The sequence below is a fragment of the Mastigoproctus giganteus genome, chromosome 2 (assembly GCF_048544385.1).
Source record: "Mastigoproctus giganteus isolate SK-2022 chromosome 2, ASM4854438v1, whole genome shotgun sequence".
Classification (NCBI taxonomy): domain Eukaryota; kingdom Metazoa; phylum Arthropoda; class Arachnida; order Uropygi; family Thelyphonidae; genus Mastigoproctus; species Mastigoproctus giganteus.
In genome coordinates this window covers 213,337,277-213,349,881 of record NC_143576.1, presented here as the reverse complement: position 1 = coordinate 213,349,881, position 12,605 = coordinate 213,337,277, and the positions used below count along the sequence as shown (strand labels likewise).

The window sequence follows — 12,605 nt, the reverse complement described above, 5'->3', positions numbered from 1 at the left end:
ACTATTGTATTAATTTAGTGCATCGTCAGAAGGAATTTAACGTCTTTTCCCTCAAGAATTATGGATATAGAATGAAGCAAACCGTCACAGATGCTTCTTATCTTAACGTGGTATTGACATAAGGAATCGGAAAACTGTGTAAAAAAAGTAAACGTCTACATGCAAGAACAATACGAAGCCAGATGGTACCAAAGACATAAGATCCGTATATCTGAGTACAAAGTTTGCGCAGTAGTAAGAGTTTTGGTGTAGTTTGCAATGGAGTCGTGATAGAGTCATCAAGTTGGTAAAGATAGTCATAATAACAACGTCCAAAATCCCTCCTAACTTCGGCGTTTTGTATAAGGGCTGCACGAGCTGAGAGTCCACCTCCCATTAAGTTCCCCACACGAAAATTATATTTTGATAGAAAAAGATTAATGCCGATGTGTTGTCGAGGGGTTGGTTACCCTTCATGTTCCTCATCAGGGGTGGGAAAAGAGTGCAACCCTTCTTGTGGCGTGATAACGCGTTCACCGTACATCGTGACAAGCCTCGCTAGGGTCGCCGTGCCAATTGCTGCGGTGTCCTAACAGAGGTCAATCATTTAATACCTTGATGAAGATGTTAGGAAATTCATGCGTGAGACGGATAGGGGGAGCCGCATTAAGTCCATTCTAACAACGACCCATTATTATACTCATCGCTCTCACGTGGAAAATTTATAACTACTTAAGCCGCGACCTCTATATTTCACTGCTTCCAACCGGATATCCTTGGTTTTGGACCTAAAATGAAGGGTAACCTTTAAGAGATGAACAATTACGAAGGAACTGTTCGTTAAATACAGTAAACTCGTGGCTACCATAAGATTAAAAGAAAAATGTTTTTAAATATTCTCCCCGATTTTCGATAATTTTTTTATTAAATTTCCAAATATATTTTAACTTTAAATCTTCATTTTTATCTTCTTGCGCTGTAATCGAGCTGTTCTGACAACAATATTTGTTGATTTAATCGCCATCCACAAAGACGAATAAGTATTGCCAATAAAGCATTTACAGGAAGAAATTCCACCGTGTAGAACAAGCAAATAATTCATTTCTGGCAGTTGCCAATCACCAGGATGTTTTATATGTGACCACCAGGCGTCTCCCTAATCTAGGGTACATTGTCTAATTTTCCCTTTGCATGTTAGTTTAAGGAAAAAATTCATAAGATTGTTATTACAGAGCCAAGGTAAACGTTTTAAATGGTTACAATTTTATTGTTCTAACCATTTGTGCATTTTCTTCCCTCTTAGCTGAAGATCGCTTGTCAGGAATGGCGCTCGAGCAACACGAAGAACATCAGTCTAAACCAGTAGATTTGTCTACTTTGAGGGGTAAGTTAAATTCCCATGATATCTTTCTTTTTTCCTTTTGCGAATAATTGCAATATGCATTTTTTTCAGTAAATAACATTTGCAGAACATAGAACTCTTATGGAACTCGTAAGAAGCATAATGTTTGAAAAATGGTCCTAAACTACACTCAGTGATCACTGAATTATGACCACATGCCTAATACCGTGTTGCGCCACCGTTCGCACGGATAACAACAGCAATTCGCCTAGGCATTGACTCCACTAGATGACTGAAGACATCCATAGGGATCTGAAGTCGCTTGCAAGGCTTTCCACAGCGTCGGAATAGATGACGATTGCGTGTCCGTACGCCTCACTTCCCGTTTCAAAACATCCCACAGGTGTTCAATTGGATTGAGGTCAGGCGAATTTGGAGGCCAATCAAGATGGGTGATATCTTCACTGTGTTCATTGAATTACTCATGCACAGTGCGGGTCCGATGTCCGATTATCGTCTTGGAAGATCCCGTTTCTGTCCAGGAAAAATTGCAATATGGCAGGATGCATAGTAGTCTCCTAAGAGCTGCTGGTAGACTTCACCAATTAAACGTTGATCCAAATGCACCAGGGTTCCTAGTTCTTGCTATCAAAACACATCCCATATTAAGCAACCACCTACCTGCCTGGATAGTGCACCATGCACGTTGCTTGTTGACTGAGTCACACACGAAAGGAGTTACAGACAATACAAAACAGTAATAATCAATACAGAACTATAATTAAAATATATATACAAAATTACATTAAGAAAGCAGAGTAAGGAGTAAATTCTTATAGACATATGGATTAAGAGTAAAATCAACATTGAAGTCATTCATTACCTGAAGGAAACGAAACAGAGGTCTACCAAGTGATGAGGACGAAGCAGTGAGAAATTAATTTTATAATTAATAAAACGGGGTATAGCGATGGATTCGATTCTCCATCTCTTCTTGAAGAGATGGAGAATCGATAACAGAGTTTATGATATTGTAGACAAAAAGGGACCCATGGAGTTTTCGTCTAGAGTGAAGAGGAATGATTCTGAAGCGACCACAAAGAGCTCCATAATTTCGACGCTGAAAGGCAATGTGATTTCGATAGCATAAGAATTTAATGAATTTAATTTGAATTCTCTCAAGTCTGTGAGAAAGATATTCCTGTTGTGGGACCAGATAATATTATAATAATCCAAAATGAGAAGTATAAGCTGCTTGTAGAGAAGAATTATAACTTTGTCACTCTTGGAAATAGAGGAAGAACGCTTGATTAATCCAAGAAGTTTAGAATTGTGAGATATTACGTGATCAACATGGGAAGAGGGATGAAGGTCAGATCGAAATAGGACACCTAAATCCTTGAATGTATCAGTGTTTTCAATTAAAGAGTTCCCAATATAATAATCAATAAGGACGAAGGGTTTAACTACACTATTCGAGCGAAAGCGATATAATTTACATTTTATCGGGTTTAGAAACAAGTTATTTTTATTGAGCCAGAGTGAGAGGGAATCAAGACAAGGACTGGAGTTCATCGCTGTCAGTTGAAGAACAAATAACTTTGTAAAGTTTAATATCATTTTCATAGAGTTGCCACTCAACATTAACGGACTGAAATAAGGTTGACAGATCATTAGTATAAACAATAAAGAAGAGCGGACCCAATGGTGAGCCTTGAGGAACACCTTGCGAAACAGTAAACGGAGTTGGTGAAGTACCATCAATTATTACGGATAGTTTACGATTTCTAAGCAGTAAATCAAGAAAATCTAGTAAAGGGAATCGTAGACCATAAGATGACAGCTTGAACAGCAAAAGATCGATGTGGAGAGAGTCAAATGCATGTGAAATATCAAGGAAAAGCGAATCAATTTGATTTCCTTTGTCCAAATTAGTTTGTAGGAAATGAGAAAACAGGGCAAGATTTGAAACAGTTGATTTCCTGAGAAGAAAAGCATACTGATGATTATTGATAAAAGGGTGAAGATAGGAACTAGGGTATTTATAAAGTAGGAGTTCAAAAAATTTGGCAATTGTATTCAGTATAGTATTAGGTCGGTAGTTATTAGGCTTAGCTTGAGCACCCTGTTTTTGATAAATCGGGATAATATAAGCCTCTTTGAACGATGAAGGGTAACAGCCATGAAGAAGACAGTAATTGAGGAGATTTGTAAGAACTGGAGCTAAAGACAAACTACTTTTCTTGAAGTAAAGAGCAGGGACGGTATCGAGACCAGGAGAAGTGAAATCTTTAAGCCGAGAAATGGCTGACTGGATGTCAACAGTAGTGAGAAATAATCTATCAAAACTGTCATTACTATTATATTCAAACGGATAACAGGGAATAGAACGTTGTTTGGAAGAACAAAGTTTCGAAAAGTGCGTAGCAAAAATATTAGCAATACCAAGAGGACAGTTGATAGAGATATTTGAATCATTAATTAGCATAGAAATTCTAGAAGATCTCGATAGCCTTTTGAGATAGGACCACAATGGTCTCGAATTGAAATTCAGAGTAAGTTCGGCTTCACCTGTGCGAAGATAATGAAAATACTGAGATTTAATAATTCTCTTAACATGGCGTCTAAGGGAAGAAAAGTAGCCGAAGTTAGTTTTGAGTTTTAAATACCTTTTGTGGAGGTAATTTTTGCGACAATTAAATACACAAGCTTCTTCGACATCCAGTGAGGGAAGTTACTACGATTAGCAGAAGAGAATTTGATGGGAATGAACTCAGAAATTACAGAAATGAGGATTAAGTACAGATAATCAACGTGATGATCGATCGATTCAAAATTATGGAAGTCAAGATTGCCCAGAAATTGATTTAACGAAGTCCAGTCTGTGTGCCTAAAGCTAAAAAAATATCTGTCAAAGGAAGGTTCAGAAATAAAAGAAAGGAAATCTACGACAATAGGGAAGTGATCTGATCGGATGAAATTATCACCCTTAGAAATTGAGAAGAGAATTGATTGATGAGTAAAAACTAAATCGAGGTAAGAGGAGTTCCGGGTGGAAAAGTTACAGATTTAAGTTAGGGCATTACTAAGCCAAATGCTGCAAAATTACTTAGCCACTGAATTTGGTGAACGATTGGAGTCAAAAGCAGTTGGGACATTAAAATCACCCAGAATAAGTGGTGTTGCTTTCGGAGGTTTCAAAAATATCGCTGCATCTATAATGTCCTCTAATTGTTGAATGGTGGCTAAAGAAACTGGGGGAGCAAGGTAAAAAAGCATAAGCAGAAGAAGCTTTCCTGCATGATTAACTAATAAAGAGATACCTTCAATGGAAGAATGTTTAGTGAACTTGACCAAGTGATGGGCAAAGATAGCAACGCCACCACCCTTCGAATCTCGATCCAAACGAAAGACAGAATAGGAGAGAGGTGAAATTTCACTTTCAAGTATGTGGATGTAACCAAGTTTTAGTAAGGGCGAATATAGCAAAAGTTTGTTGCAGAAGGAAGAGACGAAAAGCAGTGATATTTTTTACAACACTTCTACAATTTACATGAAATAGTAACAATAATGATGACGACCTTGATAAATATCAGGAAAATAACTGCTAGCTAGTATGACTAGATCTGACAAGATGAGCAGCAATGCCAGAAGACGGCCTGTACGGCTTAATAATAGCATCGACTGGCCAAATATCGGCATCTAATATATGTGCTTGCTCAGATGGATTACTTAAGATTAGAAACGACGCATAGTCTGGATAACGGGTGGATAACTTCCTCACAGAGGTGTGAAGACCTAATTCAATGTTGAGAAAATCCTCAATATCTGAAGGATCTGTGGAAGGAAGACGCGGACTGACGAAAGATCGAGCCTGGAGAGAAAAAGCTTGAAATCTTGAGCTCTTATTAGTTCCGAAGGCAAATAGGGGCGCTTTACTTCCGTTAGATGAAGAACGAGATACGTCAGCTGATATTGTGGACTGCTCATTAGATAGACGCTGATTATAATTGGTGGAGCGAAGACTGTTCGCAGGCGCTGAAGACAAGAACTGACCTGTCGAAGCGACGGGCTGAGGTGCTTTTATAGGGACATTCACATTATTCGGCATGTGTACTCCAGAAGAGCAAGTAGAATCGAGAAATATATTTGAAGGCGTAGTGGAGAAATTGACATTGTCAGACAGAGAACTAAACTGTGCAGCATCCAAAAACAGGTGAGCAACTTGACTGGAAGTAGCTTTACCATCCAAATGCAATGATAATGACGTGACAGGACTTATAGATTCAGCTGATTGATGAGAATCACTGAAGGAAACCTGCTTAGGATGTAAGACAGGAGGAACAGGAATAGGTTCTGTGCGATCATTCTGGATGAACTCTTTCACAATTTCACAATCAGAAGCATCAGCAATGGAAGATTGATTGGTAGTATTTGCTGGTCGAGGCTTAGGAACGTCAGTATTCCCACAGTTGAAGGATGTGAAGAACGAGCTAGGAACGCTACGTTGTATATCATGAAGTGGAGAAAGGCCTTTGGGATTTTCCAGTGGGCACGGTGTTAGACTGTAGCATAGAAGAATCTGAAGGGTGACAGTTTGTGCAGGAAAAGGACGAGACCGAAGCTTGCATAATTTCAGGATTGGTTGCTGGTTCATTACTGGGAGCCCTGGAAAGAAGAATTTTGCAGAGATACTCAATTCTGTTAAGCTGGGGTGAGACAGATGAGATTGTAGAGACAGGAGGCCCATTAGAACTTGATACAGATTGAAGATGAGACGACGATTGATTTGAGATTGGTGCTGAATGGGAGACACTCAGAGGACCAAACAGTAGACGGAGAAGTAAAATAGCACTTAAGGCAAATGTGAGATCCAGGGTTCTGGTGTGTACGAACATCGTCAGGAAGAAAGTTGAGGCAACGCTGACATATATAGTTTTTACAGAGTGTGCACTGGACTGCAGTATAAACATTGTCAGAACAGCAGACACAAACACGAGATGAAATGACACATGTACAGTCTTCAGTTACAGTAGAACTGGAAATAAGTTGTGGGTAAGTCGAAGCATCATGCGTAGAATCCTTACTGTGCATTTGGAATAGGTTTTCTACTTTTTATAGTAGACTATTCATTGAACCCATGAGATTAGTCGTTACAACAATTTGCCGTTCGAGAAGGCTAGATAACAAAGAATTACTACGCTGTAAGAACAGCATTTCAGATGACGTTTTTGTTAGTTGATCTTGCAAGCTTAGAAATTGTTTGCTGGATGCAGCATTTATAGCCTCACAACGTTCTCTAATAGAATTAAGTTCATTAAAGACAAGCTTCAGATCATCAATGCGACTGACTAAATCTTTTAGAACTATCCTTAGAAGTGATATCAGCATTAGATGAACGAAAACTGGAAGAGTAGGTGGAAGATTTAGAGATGGGGAGGCAGTCCCCCACACGTTCAACGGCTGCAGGCTTTTCTAGTTAGCTTGCGATTGGAGGGAATGCAGCTAAAACAGTAGTAGTGCGAACAGATGCTACAACATTGGTATTCATCGCACATAGAGTCAAAGATAACACAAATATGCGACTCCAATTATACAAAATAATGATATACAAGGAAATGTTCAATTCCAACGTGAAGAAATTACAAAAAAAATGTAAACAATTCATGGCGATTATGCTTCCACTATTTCTTCACATCTTACAACGCAATTAAGGAAATCCTGATGACAGGAAAACTTCCGCCTATTGGTCAAGCATTTCACAGAAGTATATCATTAAATGCCCGACCTTGGGTCTAATAATGACGGATCATTTATTCATTTTTTGTGGCTTTCGTGATGCATTCGTTTCCAGTAGCAATCACGTTGTTGGCATGCATCGTCCCTTTCAAAATATTTCCCAAAATTCGCATTTTTTCCTGAAGAAATGTCGGCAGCCCAATTAGACCCTCCAGCATCGGACAATTATCACGCATTATTGTGTTTTCTTCGAAACGATTTCCTCCTCTTTCGCGTGTCTTGTCGCAAGATAACGTGTATCTGATGCCAATTTCCGTAAAAATTATCCACCATTTTGACAATTCTCTTCTTATGTTTACTCGAAATGTGGCACGCGATACGATTAGATTTCCCTTCGACAAGGAAGGAATGGACGATAAAGAGTGCCGCGGGGCGTCAGTGTATTATTTTGACTGTAATTTGCGTGCGCGCGTTCTAAGGTCAGCTTGTCTGACTCAAAGTAAAAATCTAACGGATATATCCTCTAGTTTCAACTCTCTTTTTCCACTTTAATTCAAATAGGATGATTTTATCGCTTGATTTCATTGGCAGCACTTTGTTAACTCCAATGAACGTTAGATAGAGGGACTGGTGTCGCTATTGTACATTGTGACACGTTGAACGAAGTTTAGTGGCTATCGGGAGCCGAATTTTCCAAAAGATGCGACAGTTTTATAGTTGTCCAATGACGAGCGAAGGATATTATTATTGTCAAAGAACCTGTTTCTCAATTGCATGTTGAAGACGGACAGACGTTGGGAAATCATTCATTTCCAACAAAGAACGTTTTTACAACGTTCATAAAATTTTGTTCTTCTGAAGAACATAAAATTTTGTGAAGTTTCGAAGAGCACGAGCCGACGTTTCCTCCGATGCAAAACATTATCAATCACTTTCTTCAGAACAGGAATGATTCGTGGATTCTTCTGAAACAATCCATCTTTGAAATAACCCTAGAAATAAAAATCATTTGGATTTAAATCAGAGGATATCGAAGGCCGCGCTGGTCCTTTGCCGTACACCTCAGGGTAGCAATTAGAAACTACCACGTTGTCAAAAATTTCATCCAGGGCAACACTTGCAGTGTGGGACCTCATCCTATTGAAACCAATTGTCATTCACGTCTGAGATAGACATAATTTGTGATGATTCTATCGGCAAACCCAAAAATGCCAAATGCGAGGTGCACACCACACAGTGTCCCTTTGTGCGTGAAATGTATTGTCAACTACAACGGATTCTCCAAAGCACAAAATCTTGCATTTTGTTACTGCTTGGATGGCTCATTTGACACTTGAAGTACGATGCACATGCTAAAAAAACACTGTAAATGCAATTAGATTTTTCCCTCTTTTTATTTTTTAAATGGTACGGTATTTTAATTTCTTTTGATTTTCCATCTATGGAAAAACACGAATATCAATTGAATGGTAAATTTCTCAAAGGTCCAAAAAAAAAAAAAAAAACATTGTTGGACTTTTACGACCTAATCCAGTAGCACTTTTTATTGCTTCCCCATCTTCTCCAATATTAACTTTTCCTCGTGTCAGCTTTTCCTTTAGGCCATTGTGAGGTTAACTTTCCTCATCATGTTCCTGCTATTGATTAATTCAATCCACTTTTCCTTATAGTTCTTTATTACCAATTCAGTAAACGCTTAAGTTTTAGGCTGTAATGCGGGCTCTTACGCACTGTCTTAAAAAAATATATTTATATATATAAAAGAAAGCTTTTAGCAATGTTTTGACTTCATCATGATTCAATATCGAATACAAGAACGTCACCATATTTAGCAGTCACGCGAGCTTGAACCACGGTCGGCTCCAAATGTGCTTGGACCAAATGTACCTTCGCGTTTAACCATTTGACCACTCACTCGGCTACGTCCTCAAAAGTCAATCCACAAACCGAACGAGTTCGTCACGCAACGTTCTAAATGCAAGGATTACCCTAGGTGTGAGGGGGAACCTAGATGTAGAAACCTAGGTTTTAAAAAAAAATCCTAGAGCAAAAACATCTTAATAATAGGTTTATCAAGAGCATCGATGTTAGCTACTTGAATTCCAAGAGCATGCAGGTTTCGTTATTGTCCAGTAAGACGATACAAACATGTTTTCCAAAGTTTTTAGGGGTGGAAAAAAAAAATTAAAAATACGCTATTAGTTAACCTTTATCTCGTACAGGTCACGTCTTCCGTCACTTCGTTGTCGTCTCGAAATGCGAAATCGTCACCAAAATTACACGTTCCAAAGAATTTCTCTTGCACCACTTCAACAGCTTCCTGTGCAAATTCCTTAGATGCACGTTGTCACTGGATGAGTCCTTCGAATGCTCTGTTCGCTCGTAGTTTTCCCACGGCCCACGAGCGTTGGAGCGTCTCCCTCACGGTTTTGCGTGATAAAATGGTTTCCCGCAGGCCAAGTGGTAAAGTCTAATTGCGAGTGAACTCCGCAGGGAAAACGGACAACAGAACCGATTTGCATGACGCTACCAAAGACCACAAAGTCCTTAAGATTTAACTTTGTACCGTCTCTCTTTAAAGTCTCCAAACGACTTTATAAGGAGCATGCATTAGCGCCGCTCATTTTTCCGGACATAAATTCTGAATAAATTATAATCCCGCTAGAGGGATAATGTTTGTGTAGGAAGTCTTTTGGAACTTTGAAAAGCGGTAACCATGACTTCCCTGTTACAGGAAAGTTGGACAAAAGCGAGCTTCGGTTTACCTTTATGGCATAGCTCTGAATCACGCAAGTACACATACATTTGATTATATGTGAAGACTCCTCTGGTCTCTGGGATCTCCCGGGAGATCTTATGTACTCAAATTGGGATTATTAAATGTTATTATTAATTAGAAATTAGAAGTGACTGGACACATAGGCACAAAGACAGTGCGGATCTCTGCATATGCTGATGATGTCGCTGTTAGTTATCAGTAGGACTAAATGAGCACTGGAGCAAACAGTGGCCAGACTGGATAGTGGAGCACAAAGAAGAGGATTTAAGATAAATGAAGCGAAGACAAAATATATGGAAGTTCAGAGAAAGGTAGATAACATGGAAAAATTAAGAACCAACTGCTTCTCCTTTGAGCATATTCAAATTTTCACCTATCTAGGTTTGAAGATAAACCAGTTCAACTCTATTACTAATGAAATAAAGTCCCGTATCCTGAGTGGAAACGGATATCTCTATGGGCATGAAAAACTAATGAAGTCCAGAGTACTGAACAGACATTTAAAATTAAGAATAAACAAAAGCCTCATTAGATCATTTGTGACATACGGTTGTGAAGCTTGGACAGTAGTTGTTGAGAGCGTTCGAGCGCGGAATTTTGCGAAAAGTTTTTTGGGTCCGTTCAAGATGTTGACGGATCTTCGCGGATCAGAATGAACCGTGAACTTGACAATCTTATTCAGGGCGTGGACATCGTCAGATTTGTAAAGAGCCAGAGACTTGACTGGTTGGGGCATGTTATGAGAATGGATGACAGCAGAACAACCAAGAGTATAATGAAATGGAAACCTACCGGTAGGAGGGCAAGGAGAAGACCACGGAAAAGATGGACCAGGGAAAAAATGGATTGATAACGTAGAAGAGGACTTAAAGATCATGAGAATAAGACGTTGAAGAAGTTTGACTTCTGGGAGGACTTATTGGTGAAACATCCTTTAGAAGACTAAGACCCACTCTGGGTTATAGCGCCAGAAGAAGAAGAAGAAGATTATTATTAATTGTTATTAAACTGGAGCCTTGGTGAATTCTTTTAACTAAACATTCCAAAACGTGTTTATAATATTCTCCCAGACTACTTCTTGCTCCACAATCTCAAATTCACATTGAAAACGTCAAGATTTTACTACATGGAAGACATTAAAAGAAATATGACAAAGGAATTGGTTGCAGTAAGTCCAAATGAGTTTAAAAATGTTTCCAACAGCTCTACGAGAGATATCGCAGGTATATAGCTGCTGAAGGCGATTACTGTGAAAAATAAAATTGCCAACCGTCTTTGTCAACAGCATATTATTACAAGTGTCAGCCTGGCTGTTTAATGCAACGGGCTTACAATAAGTAAACGACTTTTTTCTTTTCTTTTTTTTCATATATCCGCAATGAATTACAAAAAATTGTCTATCGATACATTGGACAACCAGAGCCAAATGCAAAAGAATTTTTGGCTGTATAGATAAAGGCGACCTGATTAAATATTTAGTTACTGGGGTGCTGAGGCAAACTTTTGTCCAGTCTGACGTAAAAGAAAGTTTTGGCAAAGTGCATTGATTGCTATCCATGAATCAATCAAAAATGGATTCACCAGTAATACAAAGGAAAGTCGAGCAATGAATTGTAATATATGAACGGCTTCGAGGAGGCAATTTTAAATGCAATCGATTTAAGCAGACAGTACTTATTCCAGTAGATAGGTCTAATGGTTGCCGGTGCAGCTGATGCCCAGATCTATGCTTCTAAACAGCCAAATTCTATCCAAGGTTGACACCTGAGAATGTGCATATTTCTTATTAAAAACAATTCGGTTGGGTTGTTTATAATAAAGAAAAAGATGAGGGGAATTCATGATTCGGTATTAAGGAAGAACGCGAAAAGTCTGTCATTGTACTGATGGTTGGAAAATTTATAATAAAATACCAATACGTGCTAAGACATTTGCTTTTCTTCCACGTGGACCTGTTTTATATTGAACAGTTCTTCCCTCCTCCCCCCTCCCTGGTTCCAACTGACCAACGAGAGAAAAGTGGATAAGATGCTGACGTTGATTCGCACGTAGTCCACTGAGAAAGTGTCAGGGTGAATAGAACGCGCGCGCACCGTTATAAGACGTTACCTTGAAGCAGGTCTTTGATCAGATGATTATTACCCGGGTGATTTGCGATCACCTCGATGATACTCACTTGTCAAGCACTCCGGAAGGGGGGTGATGGAGGAGGGGTTGTGGTTAAAATGTTCATTGACTCACAGGAAATCCGTCAATGAGTTCAAGTGAGTCGTCCTCTACAAGTCTCTTGGCTATGGTGAACAGACAGCAATTAATGATATAAGGACATCGGATACAGTGTAAAGACCCTGAGAGAATATCAAGAGAAACCTGCCAAGGATGATCAGCGATACACCATCCACTGATGGAAGTAAATACGTGAATAATGGAGGATGTAATGCGGATATTCTCGTATGGTTAAAACCAAAATTACAATGTAAAAAATAATGGGATGAATGTGCTCACGGGTGACCTGTGAACGCATTCCCCTACGGAACAACTCTGGCGATGTTATGACTACCGAAGTCTCTGCGGGGTGGGAATGAAGTATACAGGTGCTTTTGAGTCTCGTGAGGTCCCTAATCTTGGGGGAATGTTGTGAATGATGCTAAAGGATACCACGGCGTTCTTTCACTCTCTTAACGAACGATCTGATGAAGTGAATAAACCTCAACCCTTCCACAGTTGTTCCCCCACAACCACCACCACCATTGCCCAAAGACTACA

The 12,605-nt window shown here is 39.2% G+C and overlaps 1 protein-coding gene across 6 annotated transcripts in view; it reads left to right on the top strand.

The window, feature by feature from the left end:
* Positions 1-12,605, top strand: part of LOC150090046 (uncharacterized) — a 95,173-nt gene that overhangs the window by 61,170 nt on the left and 21,398 nt on the right. For all 6 annotated transcript variants that reach the window (XM_090389722.1, XM_090389723.1, XM_090389721.1 and 3 more), the window contains one exon: positions 1,283-1,363. In XM_090389722.1, coding sequence (XP_090245848.1) covers positions 1,283-1,363 — 81 coding nt within the window. The remainder of the gene's footprint in view (positions 1-1,282; positions 1,364-12,605) is intronic.